This window comes from Formica exsecta, unplaced genomic scaffold, assembly GCF_003651465.1.
Source record: "Formica exsecta isolate Colony F162 unplaced genomic scaffold, ASM365146v1 scaffold352, whole genome shotgun sequence".
Lineage (NCBI taxonomy): Eukaryota > Metazoa > Arthropoda > Insecta > Hymenoptera > Formicidae > Formica > Formica exsecta.
In genome coordinates this window covers 101416-117145 of record NW_021850773.1, presented here as the reverse complement: position 1 = coordinate 117145, position 15730 = coordinate 101416, and the positions used below count along the sequence as shown (strand labels likewise).

The 15730-nt window shown below is 28.6% G+C and overlaps 2 protein-coding genes across 3 annotated transcripts in view; both read left to right on the top strand.

Moving 5' to 3' along the window:
• Positions 1 to 516: 516 nt before the first annotated feature.
• Positions 517 to 9316, top strand: LOC115238600 (putative fatty acyl-CoA reductase CG5065). Of its 2 annotated transcripts, none has more exons than XM_029812563.1 (9): positions 517 to 680; positions 4542 to 4744; positions 5409 to 5606; positions 5950 to 6146; positions 6495 to 6604; positions 6708 to 6906; positions 7387 to 7626; positions 7797 to 8054; positions 8591 to 9316. In XM_029812563.1, exons 2-9 carry the CDS (start codon positions 4544 to 4546, stop codon positions 8751 to 8753), a joined length of 1566 nt encoding a protein of 521 aa, XP_029668423.1. In that variant the 5' UTR covers positions 517 to 680; positions 4542 to 4543; the 3' UTR covers positions 8754 to 9316. The 2 variants fall into 2 exon arrangements, with proteins under 2 accessions (XP_029668423.1, XP_029668424.1); XM_029812564.1 differs by having other exon boundaries at positions 4536 to 4744.
• A 4224-nt stretch (positions 9317 to 13540) lies between these two features.
• LOC115238629 (otoferlin-like) overlaps positions 13541 to 15730 on the top strand; it is a 33495-nt gene continuing 31305 nt past the window's right edge. Inside the window, exon 1 of the mRNA XM_029812618.1 lies at positions 13541 to 14793. Coding sequence (XP_029668478.1) covers positions 14715 to 14793 — 79 coding nt within the window. The 5' untranslated portion in view covers positions 13541 to 14714. The remainder of the gene's footprint in view (positions 14794 to 15730) is intronic.

The following is a 15730-nucleotide window of genomic DNA, read 5'->3' as shown; positions in this document are numbered from 1 at the left end:
CTCATAACTTATAAGATCAAGAGAGTGAGAGCAGAAGAAAATTGAGTTGAGAGTCTGTCATAATTGTAATAATTTACTACCAAGAAGCAACATATCATTTGTCTAGCTCATTGTCTAAATCTATGGTAGAATACATAAAATCAAAGACAAATTCTTATTTTTCACAGTTTTTGTAAATTTATAATTATAATCTATAATTATGTATATCAAATGTAAGGTGGGTAATCTGTTTTGCACTTAAATAACTAACGTCATTCAATGTTCAATAGCATGTAATCTTTAAAAGAAATAATATCTTTTTGTTCGTGATTTTTTTTTTGTTTGAAGTACGCAAGTCAACGATTAGAAAAAACATCAATTAATTCAGTAGAATGTAGTTAATAGGTGAATAATTGGCATGAAGCAAAGAACAAGTATGTAGCGCAGTGTAACAGCTACAGTTACATACAGGTGGGGAGAGAAACAGAAAGAGGAAGGAGGGAAAGAAAGAGAGAGAAAGATCGGCAGGTCGTTCTACAACAGTACAACTTTCAGCACGGATTACGCTGGAGCTCAGTAAGTTCACGAGCACGGAGTACGCGCGATCCATTCTCGCAAAATAGCAAACGCGTAGGACGAAACACCGCACTAATCACAGACGATCGAAGGATTAAATCGAACGTGTGAAACATCATCAACAGGTATTCGATATCATCCTCGCTCATCATTATTTTTATCGTATATTGTTATTTTAAAGCGAAACCATTGTCAATTTTCGGATGATTTTTTGTCGATCTGTGCATATACGGATAAAAAAGATTTTAGCCCGATGATTAAATTTGTTGACAAATTTTGAAATTTTTAATTAAAAGATTGGTGCATTTTAAGTGTTTATCACTTGCATTCAATTTCCATTGACGGATTAAAATAAATATCAGATTTTTTATCATTTCTTTTCAACACATTTTTTTGTATTACAATATATTAGCGATTTTTTATAATTTGAATATTACAATAATATATTTATTAAGTATTAAAATTTAAAAGTAAAAAAAACAAGCGTTATTATAACAAACATGAACATGAGTTAAATGGAACGACAACATTTTTAATCTCCTCTTATGAATATTTCTTAAATTAATTTTTATATTGTGCTATGTTATCTATATGCTTTCTATATATTGTTTAGATTTAAATAAGACTAACTATCAAGTAATTTTTATGTCCATGACACATTTTACATCTTCTCATTTTTATTTTTTAGATTTACCTTAATTTATTTTAATATATTTCAAATGTGTTAATACACACGGATATATGAATGATGATGTATCTTAATTATGTTTGATGTTTGTCCTTTTGTGAATGAGAGATTATTCATGCACGTGCGTGCCATTTTGATTTACCTACGCAAGTTTATGGTATCCTTGTTTCCTCTGTAAACTATCGTTATGCTAATGTACAAATTCTAATATGCCATGTGATGTAACGTTAAAACTGCATGCGTATTACTTATTACGTGCGTGTGTTCCGTGTGTAGTAGTGCGTGGAAATGTGCGTTTTCCTCGTTGGATGAAGACATATAGATAAGATAAAAATTCATTTTGTAGCAAGTTTTTATAAAATTATGGTATTATGTAATGTGGTTATCATAATCTTTGCAATAATGTATACCCTGATGAATTAAAAATAGGTAAATAAACTTAGAATTTATTATTAAGCGTTATACAATCAATTTTACAAATTCTTCGTAAGTAGATATTATGTAATCATTAACTATATGTATTAAAGACAAATTTATATACATTTTTTTCAGAAAATTTATAGAATTTAATAAAGTAATCAAAATACAATATTAAATCACACACACACATACACATATACACAAAGTAATCACTTTTTCTTTTCTTTTGATATTGCTAAAGATTTAAGTGGAGAATTATGTATACAAACAGTATTATTTTTGTGATGCACATAATATTTATTGCACTAAAAGTTTCATTAAGATAGATCAGTTAAATTAGAAATAAATCGATTGAAATCAGAGAAAAACTCACGTTATCTATTTCTTTAAGAAAAAAATTCATCCTATTGTGTGTATAAAATACATAGGTGTAACAATCAGGAAAACTACATTTGTATACTCGGCAAACACAGGAATGTCTTAACATATGAATTTAAAATTTAAACGCATGTCAGAGCATACATGAAAAATGCATATATATATGTTCTAATATGTGCATGGATTCATTTGTTAAGTTTTCTGTTGCAATGTGTAAAAACAAATATGATTCTTCTAATTATTATTCTTGCAATAAAAATATCAAGCATTCGTGTTAATAATACTCAAGGCTAATATAATCAACTTTGGCATTTCCCTATTCTATAAATATGGATTTTGTCAAAACAGCATCTCTCTCAATTTCGATGTAAATTGAATAATTTGTTGATTTATTCAAATTTATTTTCTTTGGGAAGTGACTCATTTAAACATATTCGAACTCGTTACGTAATAAATAACTCGTCAATAAATTAATTTGATCAAGTCAACATAGTGAGAAGTATAATTCTATTTGTGCTAAATTAAATTTACGGTGCTAAAATATAATTCTTCACTTATTATAATTATAAGTAACATAATTTTTGTTTAATTTGCGTATTTAAATTGTTTGAATAAATCCAAGGAACGCGATAACTGTATCAAGTATAGTATAACTCTATCGTTCGAAAAAACAGAATTTAGTGATAGAAATTCTGCGAGACATACTAAAATTTTATAAATCAAAATCTTTTTAGTTGATCTTTTACAATCTTTTTACTTGATTTTAATTATTTTAATAATTATGCATCTACGTTCTTTTAAACAATTTTGAATAGAAAAGAAACAATATTAATAATTCAAAACTAAATTATTGTTTTTATGTCATTCATCGCCCATTATAGACCTATCATTTCTGATTACAAAAATCTTATGATTTATGGTTATCTACATATGTAACTTTTCCTTTCGAATCAGAAAGCAATTGAGTAAGAGATGTTAAAGAGGGAGTGGCATTTTTTGCAGAGGTAATTAATATAATTATACGACTTATAACAACTTCATTTATCAACGTCCTATAATTTCGAGTAATTTGGTTTGTGCGAAAAGAGTAGGTGAAAGTGCAAGGTATAATGAGTACGAAAACGTAATGCAGATTCGATACTTTCAAGTGATGCATATTTTTAATTACACAACCGCAAATCTCGATTTTGCAATATCCAAACATATTTAAGTTTGGTTAATCCTATCTGTATTATGTCAATGTCAGCAAATATTTTCTATTCTTCCTTATTGACAATTGTGAAATGTAATAATGCAATCGTGGCAAATGTAAAATCGCTTAAACATTATTATTATATCATAATCATTATTTATGTAAAGATCACTCCAAATTTAAAAGTTTTTAAAATTAAATATATACTGATATATGTTACTACAAAATAAATATAATTAAAAGAATATATATATACATATATAATATGACTCATGGCTTTAATTTCATATTAAAAAGTGGCGTGCATGCAATGACATCTTACGAAATCTTGTGGCAAAAATTAATTTATACACTTGCTATTAATGTTATTTATGATTAAATTAATTTTGTTTGTATTTTCTTAAATAGATATATTGAAAGACATTAAAAAACTGTTGCAAATTAATTACAGATACGTAAAAAGATCTAACTATAAGTATAAATAATTAGTACATTATATATGCAAACATATGATATATATTGCAACTGCAGATATTGCAAAATTTTTTTATGGCCTTTATGGTAAAAGTAATTGCCCCAGATACTCGTGATTTCTTTATTGGCTTCGAAAAGGTTTACTGCCAAGGTTACAGATTAAATAACAAACTCTCGAGTCTCGAATATATTTAATATCGCAGTTTTAAAATCCTTTCACAAATTTTTCAGTAAAAAGTAATTGTAACATATATACTCACAAGAACAATTCGCTCGTCGATATTTATATTTACTGCTTAAAATACAAATGCATTTTTAAAATTTTGTGAAAACATCTGACGCAACGATCTTTAATAATCTTTTTACGATTTTTAAAATTTTAAAGTAACCGTCATATGTATACTTGCATATAAATCGATATTAAAAAAAAAACTTTAATGCTCGGCAGAGAGGCAAATCGGATTAAACAATTATAATTGTTTGAATATAAATAATCGGCCTATCATCGATTTTCTTTTACCATGATTCTTATTTGCGCAGAGATTAGATTAATGTAACTTTTGTCGCGGAAATTATGCGCTGCGGTAAAATAACAGACCGCCAAAACACTGAAGACAAGAAAGATGAATACGGTGAAATTGAAGCGATGTGTGTAACAATGTACAACATTTTGCGTAGTTGTGTAACAATGTAAGCGCTATAAAGATTGTATTGCAAATTGAATTTGTGCGGTTTATTCCTACATGTTTTACCGCATAGTAAAATGCACTTTCTCTTTTTTGTCTCTTTTTCTGTGTCTTGACCACAAATTTCACAATATACGATCAATTCCAGCCATGGACGAACCAAGGTCCGATATTCAATCCTTCTACAAAGACAAGACCATCTTCATTACTGGCGCTTCTGGTTTCATGGGCAAGGTCCTTGTAGAAAAGTTGCTGTACAGCTGTTCTGATCTCAACAAAATCTATGTCTTAATGCGTGCTAAGAGAGGTCGCAGTTTCGACAATCGGCTCGAAGATATATTCAAATTGCCTGTAAGACATTGCGCAAATTAAACTATCTCTTATTTTATTTTAATGCCAAGATAATATTGCAAATGTAATATTGATAATGTTGGGATATTCTAAAACATTTTTATAAATGCCATAACACATTGTATATTTGTACATTTGCATTTTCCATTCAAATTTTATTAATATTGACACAACTAATTTTTATATTAAGTTGTTAATTATATATTGATTCAGTAATGCTGTCAAGACTAAGCGATTAAGAAAGCTATGTAAATTTTCTTGACTTATTAGCTAATAGTTATGTAAAGAATACTTTACGAGTAAGAATGATTAAATAAATAACGGCTTATAAGATGCAACCTTTTTTTAGCGATTTTTCAACTTTACAGAATACATTTTTAATATTTTCTAAAAATGATACAAAATTTGTTTTTAGAGTAAAGCATGTTAACATTTTTTATATGTGTCTCTCTCTCTTTCTTGTTTTGATATTTTTTTATTATAGTTTATTATATAGGATGATTCAGAAATATTTGTACATAATTTGGGGGTAAGTTTGATAGCCCGAATAATCGAGATTATTCAAGCTAAAAAAATTTGTGTAAACAATTAATGGTAATATATGCATATGCAAGAGATTAACAAATAGTTACTGATAACTAATTTTTATAACTGATTTTTATAGTTGTTTCAAAGAATACGAACTGAAAAGCCTCAAGTTTTAAAGAAAGTAATACCGTTTAACGGTGATATATGTTCGGATAATCTGGGTCTTACTGATGAACAGTGTGAGAATCTAATAAATGAGGTAAACGTGGTATTCCATTGCGCCGCGACTCTTCGATTGGAGGCGAAATTGAAAGATGCTGTCGAAATGAATTTGGTAAGATATTATAGCCTCCATAAAGAAACCTAAATCAATGTCAATTTGGACACTTGCATTTATATTTTTTATGCGCTATTATTTATTTGTATTGGATGCATGGCTGGTGATTACAGTATCATTATTTTTAAACTCTGTATGCTCACGATACATTTTTAAATGATAAAAATACAGATAAAGATATCTATTTTTAAATGTTATGTTTTAAAAGTTTTAAATGTTAAAGCAATATAAAAATTAATAAAATTTACAAATAATAAGAGACATATCTTTTTAAGCTTAATTTTGCGCGTAATATGCTTAATGATATATCAAATACATGAGGTTTGATTTGATTTTTAAGATAGGAACAAAAAGGATACTGAACTTGGCCAAAGAAATGAAGCATCTGCGGACTTTCGTGCATCTAAGTACAGCCTTCTGTCACGTCGACCAAAAAGAATTAGGCGAATGTACCTATGATTCCCCTGATAATCCTCAGGATATCATAAGACTCGTTCAATGGCTAGACGAAGATACTATCGATCTTATTACGCCCAAGTAATTAAAAATCTGCGATTTCAATAATTAATAATATTCAGCGTAAGCGTAGTCAACAGATGCATTTTGATAAGTTATTAATTATTTATTTTTTTTTAATTATGTGAACTTTTATTAACAATTTGAAGTATTTAAAATTATTAAAAATAATAATTACATATATAAAAAAAAATTTTTTAAATATTGGTGTATAAGAATATAGTAAACAATATTAGTGTAAGTATAATATTTATAATTATTTAATGTCTGATTAACTTGCTTGAATGTAATTAAATTATCTCTCTCTTAATTTTGTACGAAAGATGTTTATGTCAGATTTTGCTTGTTTATTTTTGCAATTTTTTATAGGTTACTACATCCGCATCCAAATACGTATACATATTCCAAACGTCTGGCTGAAACGTTAGTGGCCAACGAATATCCTAATCTGCCTTGCTGCATTGCTAGACCATCGATCGGTAATTATCAGTATATATTTCATAAATTATTAAAGATTATAAAAGATAATATCTTTTGCGTACAAACAAAAAAGAATATAAAGATTAATTAATCTCATTGCAGTGATACCTTCTTACAAGGAGCCGATGCCAGGATGGGTCGACAATTTGAATGGACCTATAGGATTGCTTGTTGGTGGAGGCAAGGGTGTTATCAGATCAATGCATTGCAATGGCAATTATAATGCCGAAGTTGTACCGGTTGATGTAGCGATTAATACTTTAATCGCAATTGCGTATAAAATAGCCACTAGCCAAGAAAAGTAAGTATCTCCATCTTGCTCAATCTTGTTTTTTTGCAATAGTTCTGTGACAGTGAAATATATAATTTAAATTGAAGTGGAATTTATCATTTAATACTATGCTTGCAATATCTCTCTAGATTATTTTTTCTGTTACTAGCATTCCTTAAGATATTTTTGATTTTAGGATTATAATATTTTAGATTGTTAAAGATATCTCTCTGAATTAAAAAAAAAATCATGTTTGAATTTTTCTTATTTAATTGAAAATAAATTTATTATTGAATTTATTACAATTTTTGAATATTTAATATTATGCAATAGAAAGAGATTCAAAATTTTCATATATATTCATATATATAATTTTCATATATATTTTTCATATATATTCTGGATTGCATTCTTTGACTATTTTATATTTGCACGTTTATCCCATTTAAATAGGTAAGAAATATTAACTTTTCTTGCTAATTTTCTCTGTTTGATTTATCATTTTTATAGTTCGGAAAATATACCCGTAGTCAATATAACGCAAAGCGATATAACACGTATTACATGGGGCGAAATATTGGAGAAGGGTAGACAAATTGTTTACGAATATCCTTTCGAGGGACAAGTTTGGTATCCGGATGGTGACATACGTAGCAATAAATTTATACATAATATTTTCATCTTTTTCTTCCAAATCATTCCCGCGTACTTCATCGACTTTCTGATGCTGATATTTCGACAAAAGAGATTGTAAGTTACGTATTCTTTAATATTTTTAGACATTGTATATTCTTTTGTTGATTTTCACCTTTTAACTTTTTTTGTTTAGTTCTTCTCTGTTTTTACATGTAATTATACAATATGATGTAACTGTATACATTTTCTTAACTATTATCTTTTTTTGTTATTTTTATAAACAGTATGGTCAGAATCCAGAACCGAATTTTAAACGGCCTCGCGGTACTGCAATATTTCACCACGCGGCAATGGATATTTTATAATAAAAATCTAATTGCGTTAAACAACGAAATGTCATCAATAGATAAAGAGATATTTCCAACTATAATTTATAATGCCGACGTAATGGGGTACTTTAAACATATAGTCCTCGGCGCGCGGCAATACTGCATGAAAGAAGATTTATCCACTTTGCCAAAAGCCCGTCGTCATCAAAAAATGTGAGTATTTTTTATGCAATATTTGATTAGAAAATTTGCAGAATCTTTGTATATTAATAATATATTTTTTTGCATTTAAAAAAATATTTAATGATATAACAAAGAGGAGACTAGTAAAAGTAACTGAATGTTTGTGTGTTTGAAATTGTTTTTTATTTAAATCTATACCTTTTTCTTTAATATTACAGACACATTTTTCATTTTGTATTCCATGTTTGTTTAACTTACATATGATTACAGCTTTTGGTGCAACGATTTAATCCACTTTTCTTTAAAAAATTTGAGAAAAAATTATTAAAAAAATGTTTAAGTTATAAAATTAAATAAACTTTAAATTATAATATATTAATTAAACATTATAACAAAATTAAGAGCTTGGATTAAATCTAAATATATATTATATGAGGTCAAACTAAATTAATTTAAATTTGGGATTAATTTTTTTAGTTTCTCAGAACTTTAAAGTGATTTTTTATTTAGAATCTTTGTTAATTTTTTTTTGTTATTGTATTCTATGAGAAGAACATTTGTTTCAGGATGTATGTTATCCATGTCACGACAATATACTTGTTTTACTTCGGAGTATTATATTTTATATATAACAATGTTGAAATAGTGAGGTTTTTCCTGGATTATGTTACCGAGAAAATAAAATCGCTACCGTTTATAGGCGGATTCGTAGAAATGATGCATCATTGACAGCATTTATTCTTAAAACAAACATTCTATTACATTTGTGTTTATTGCACTATGCATATAATCTGCGGAACGTGACAAGAAGACGAGAAACGGTAGTCTCTTTAACATTTATTGCCCGACGCATCTCTTACGTATCTATATTTTTGAACTGCTTATAATTACGCGCAATGGGGCGTATGAATATGAAGGTGAAAGGGAATTTCAATATACAGGCGGTATAGAAATCTTCCGGCGACTGACAATATTAGCTGTAAGTTTAAAATGAAAACAAAGATTAGATCCTACATCGTAAGCATTTCTAAAAGAAAAAAGAATGGATCTTACTAATTAGTTTTTATTTCTTAATACAAATATAAATGTAACATAAGCATAACATAAACGTTTTTAAAAAGCTTTAATGAGTATACTAGTTTTTTAATGATATATGTAATTTTGATAGATACTATATATTACTATGTTATCCTCTCTCTCTCTCGACATATGCATATTTAGTGAAATAAAGGTCTATATATATAAACATACAATATGTAGAAAAATAAAAAAACATGTGGTGGTGTAAAGGATTTATTGTTGTTTAATGCCAACTTTTTATCATGATAAAAAACATTTATTAAAGTCTAGTGCAATATATATAATTTATCAGGTACATTATCAACCATTTAAACATGTAAATAAAAATATACATCACAGATTTTGATATCTTATATTGAAAATGCGAGATTTTATCGTTCACATTTGTTGTTTATTATTATATATTCCATATATACATATATTTATAGAGAAAAAAACTTTTAAATGTTTTTCCAAAAATAAATGACGGAAGAAATGATCAAAGAATGTATTGCGCTTCGAATTTTTTTTGTGTCGGGAATAAGAGATTGCCTAAAGTGGTTTCTTTCCATGATAAAGTATTTTGAAAGGTGCCAGATCTCTCTCTTTTTCTCTCTCAGAGAAGAGATAGTTAAGACACGTCCGTATCGAGCATGACGTAATAAAAGAATCTTCCCGTTTTCTTTATAGCTAGAGTTTCCAAGGACAAATATATTTTTATTCTCGATCGTTTAAAGACTTGGATCGATTTGATACCATCGAGTACGAGCTGCGAGCTACGAGTTCTATATCGGGGTCTAAGAATTAATTCAGTTTCTCATACGACTTTCCACGATATCTCTGACCTCATTCGACGCTTTTCTTAGAGTACAAAGGAATGTCAACTACACGCACAGAACTATTTCCGTGTAATTCATTTAGAATGTTCTGTACTCACTATACTATTACAAAGTATTTGCAGCAGTGATATCTAGTTTAAAGCTGTACGTAGTCTAATAAACGCAACTTGCTAATGTTCGAAATGCTGGCGCTTTACAGAAAGATAGAAACTTTATAACTTTTTATTTTAAATAATAAGATAATAAAATTTACATATTTTATCTCTATTAGAGCTGCATTTTTCAGAGACCTAATAGTCATATGCGTGGATTTTTTGATAAATTTAGAGTCAAAATTTTTGATAAGAAAAAATCAATTCTAAATTAATAATAGATGAAAGATAATTTGTCATATTTGAGACATTCTATCTATATAAAACAGAAGAAATAAATTTTGTATTCATGCTGTATAAAATCAAGACATTATATTGCAACTAACTCATACATTTTATTTTTTAATATCTATTGGAGCATTATGTATCTATGCGGAGCAATATTATGGAGTTAATTGTATAAAGCTACTTATATTGATAACATGATAACAAACGGTCGCCATTGTTCGTGACATGTAAAGCAAAACTTATTGTATAGTCAGCGATGTGAAGCAAATTTATGAACTTATAAGCCAACTCCATGATTAACATGTATTTTAACAAAATGCATACAGGAATGACAGAAGAGGGAAGTAGATTTGCGATAAATTTAACAGAAGTGCAATTAAAATACGAAGAAAAAAAGTATCTTTTTAGATAATTCTATTAGTTAAATATTTCCAATACTCACACGCGATTTAGACAAATAAATATTCTTTTTACTAAATTCTTATTATTATTAATTTTATTGCTACAATTAAAGTTATTATTAATATTAAAAGTATAAAAAAATGTTGGTATCTTTCAAATATTTCATCTTTATTGTATTGTAACTAATATATTGTATCACACTGCTGGGTATATAGGTCAACTTAGGTGAAATTAAATCGTGTTGCAATAAGTAGAAACGCGATATATCTAGTCGGTAATAGAGGATAAACAGATTGCTCTTTTCAGCTTATTTCAAGGTTTAAACTTTTCAGTTTTTAAATAGATTTGGATTGGATTCAACAAATTTATGGTAATACGAGTTTAAAAATTGGATCTTTATATATTTCAATATATTTTAATATTTTTAATATGCAACATGTGTAAATTTTCGTTTATATTATGTATAAATATATATTAATTTAGCCAGCAGAGTCATAAAATTCATCATCAATTTGTAATCATTTCGCAAAGTTATCCAAGATTTTTTATTAAAAAATGGAAATGAATCAAACTTGAACGGAATAGCAAGATTAAAGTTTAACAGCGAAGAAAAAGGCAAAGGTAAGGGATGAAGCAACAGTTGCTAGTTCCCCATAATATGGAGGGATGGCGCTGAGAAATCCCAGCCAACCCCCATTTTATTATTGATCCATCCTCGACATTCTCTTTGGAAAATAGGCAACAGCAGCTGCTGGTCGGTCGATGTACAACCAGATCTCATTTTTCTATCTCAATTACTCTCAATTCCCAAAAAGTATGATAAAAATTGCATTTGAAGCTACGTAGGTCTGGTGAGTCTTAAAGAGGCTGTTTAGAAATTTTATTTTCCATTTTTTAGACACACTTTCAAACAACACAATTATTTGAAGGAAGTTGTAAAGATACGTTTTTATCTTTCAAACGTTTCTTAAAAATTTTTTAACTTTGCCGTGAGTTTTTATTTGGACCTTTTGTTCTCGCCTTTTAGCCTCGCTTTTTCCCTTTCTCATGTTCTTGAAACTCTGAGTGACTGTTATATTTACCAAAACTGTTTTTATGAGCTCTTAACCGTGAGAGACTGTAATTCTTCACAAAATAATATCGTTTCATTTATCATATGTACCCAATTACGCCTCTGTTCGTGTATTGCGTGCACGCGATGTGAATATTTCCTCGACTTATTTAAGACGTTTTATATGTGCGGGAATGTAAAGTGACATTGATGCCTTGGATAAGATCTGTTGGTCAGGAATCGCGTAAGAAACCTTGAGAAAAAATCAACATAGCACCTCTCTCGACAGTAAATGCATGAAATCCATTTAAAAAACTGAATGTATTTTCATTTCAACTTTAAAAGCTTAAAAAACTGAAAGCCTGTTGCTTTAAGAAACTAAGATTTCCAGAAATTAAATATTTTAGAATCCAGAGAGACTCTCCTACGTTTTACGTCTATGAAAATTTGAACATCCAGTAGTCCAAAAGTAACAGTAATAGCCTAAAAATATTAAATATACAGAAATATTAAAAGTTCAAAATAATATGTTCCATGTGACAAGAATTGAGGATATAAATTATAGTCGCAGAAATGAGTGCAAAAAATCGTATCGAAAAAAAGTGCTAATAGTATGATCCAATTATATCCGGTGGTTCCAAATATATGCTATTTTTTCGAATTTTTACATGCTTTTCATTTAAAATTTTTATTTGATTTTTAAATAGATAATTGCGATCAAGTGAAATAATTTAAATATTTCATCTGCATTGCATAATAATTGCAAATCAAAAAATGGTTGCAAAATTATCATCAATTTTAATTTTATCAAATATTACATTCGTTCACATCATTTTATGAAATTTACATATAATTTGATATACATATAAATAGAATAACTACAGTATGAAAAATATAAACGTAAAAAACTATCGAAATTATAATTTCTAAAGAAATCTGCAATCTTTAGATTTAAATTTTGAAGATATTTCAAAATAAATTGTCGTGATACAATCTATTTAATTTTGAAAAAATAATTTTATTGAGAAAAGACATTAAATTTTTTATTGCATATGCGAATTATGATATAATCCATCTTGATAAGTATATTGTTAATATTCTTTCAATATTATTCTAACATAATTTATGATATTTTGACGTTGATTTTATACCTCCCTATCTTTTTATGATATGTGTATATTTTATATCTCTTTACCAGAACATCTTTTTATGTCTAAACGATCCACAGTTTTTCTGATAAAACTGATTGTAGTGATCCAACTGACCTTTCACATTTGAACTTTGTCGTACGGTGCGCAGAAAGCATCGTATGCTTTACAATATAATAAAACTTGCAATTATTTTCTACCTTGATTTTTTGCAGATGTGTGTGATAATTAAGTAATTGATGGAATATATGCATGATTGATTGCGACATATAGATTTCTACGTATAAATTTTTATACAGTACAAAAATATTATAATTTTAATTTAATATCTTATATATATATACAACAAAAACAGCACACTTATCTCCAACTATAAATAGATGCGATTAAAAAATTTAAAAAATATTGCATAATATAACTATAAAAATTTTAGCTTTTTTCTTAAATATTTAATAAAATATTTTTTTTCTTATGTTTTCTTTTTTTTTCTTTATGCATCACATTTACATTCTTAATAAAAATATTCTGCAAAAAATATAAAGAGTTCTGTGGATCCATTTTCTTTCAATATTACAGACAAAATGCTACATAAGATATCTCTTATCTTTGAGCTGAAATTTGAATGTTTAATTGTATTATATACGTTACGTTTATTATGTAATTAAATATTGTGTATTAGTAAATAATTATATACATTTTAAGTTCATATAATATTTCAACAATACATAAAATAAAGCGATACAGGACAAATCTCTCATTCTATATTCTATATTCTAAATTTCTGTTTTTCTGGAAAATAAATACATTAAACTTGAAGCTTAACTTTTCAAATTTTTATTTTATCTTGTATTTTTTGTAGCATATAATGTAAATATTTAAAATCGTAAAAGCGTTTAAAAAGTATCTTACATTTTGAAAACATTTTCTCGGAGACTCTTCTCTTCTTTTTTGGATATTTTAAATTTAAATACTCTTCAATCTTTAAACCCATTTTGGATTTATAATGTTAAGTTATATATGTTTATAGATACCTCTACTTCTCTAGGATACTGAAAAATCTTTCTCTGTATTTTTTATTATTCATTCTTAACCAGCGCGTTTCATTTAATAATCTATTCGCTTGTTGCTCTATTCTTCCCGGTTCCTAAGCATTTCGTATCAAGTCCGCGTGATTAATTCACACGAACGAGACAAGTGCAAGAAGTGTATGTACGTCATTCATTAATGACGTTTGGTGCTCCGTGTAATATGTAAAGCCGTGCCCGTTCCAGCGGGGATGGCGGTAGTGATGAACACCGACTACGCCAACCACCACGCACCGTTGGGGGCGCGTGCGCCGATTGTACCCCGATGAACACTCGCGAGGGTTGTTTAAAGTGCGAACTCGCTAAGGACACAGTAGTCGACGGGTCAGCCTCCAAGGGGCACGATCGCGCTTATCAACGTGACCGCAACCGCGTCGCGCTCCTTCGTCGACAAGTGACTGAAACGTGACGCGTCTCAGACCTCGCGGTTCAGGACCGCTCCTTCTCCACCTTGACCCCTGGTTGGTCGCCTCAAGCGTTTCACCTGGTTCGATATTGCACGTAGCAACGAATGGATTTCTTATTATATCGAGCCCTTGTATCCCGTGGCTCATCTCCGCGATTTGAACAGCATCTGCGAAAATGAATGGCGCGAAAACATTTGCGATGAATGGAGTTATAACCGATATCATCAGTCACGCAAGATTGATCATCGAGAATTAGACGAGAGGATTCGGTTCCTGTATTCAATAATTCCTGTAATCGCGTCTCAGCAGAGGTGCAAGGATGTCGCTCGTCGTTATCCTGAAAAATTTTCAAGGTCTTAAGTGCAAAGGCGAGAAGGTCGCGAGAATCGACTTTCGAGGTAATTAATAATTTTTGAAATTTATTAATTTGTCAACGTTTGCATAGAGTTGTTGGTCGAGAGAAATTTGTTTGACCGAATAGTTTGAATAATCATTCTAGATATGCGTTGCTATTCAGATTGAAAAAAACTGATCTGCAAAATTGATTGCATCAAATTGTTTCTTTTGTCGAAAAACTCGTTGATATTTTTTAATATTCAAAAATTAATAAATATTTGCTATCATCATTTTTTTATTTTATATAATTTTTATTTGTTTTTTTATTTATATACTTACTTATTAAAGATAAGTCTATCGATATTTCAGATCTACAGCAATTTAATTTTTCTTTTTGAAAGAAAGAAACTATACGGAAACCTGTTCTTATCTGATTCATAAATATAATTCTTCTCAATGCATTAATAAGCTATATATATCTTTGCAATTACCTTTATATTATCCAGTAAGTAATCTCGATACATTGCCGGTTCATTGCTTTGTACATTCTATGAATTAATGCATAAGACATGTGCTTGGATGCATTCCAGCGCGTATACGTCCTTTGTATACGTCTAATGCATTGTATTTGAGCTGTTGATCGCGTCGGAGATTTGTGTTTTCGTTACAGGAGTACCTTTGCGAGCAAACGATGATCTGGGTCAATCTGTCTAAATTTCAAGTTAACTGGTTGTGATTGTGCATTGTTGTGCACCGATGATTTTCCGATAATTGGCGAACGTGCGTCGATCGAAATTTTTCGATAATCAAAATACCGATACAACGAAATTGCAATACACTTTTAACGAAGCTGTTAATCTAAAGCACGTATTTTTATATATTGTTCATAAAATGTCGAAATTTAATTATAAATTTAACTTTTTCGGTATTATAGTGTGTATTATATATTATATATGTCACATATATATATATATATATATATATATATATATATATATA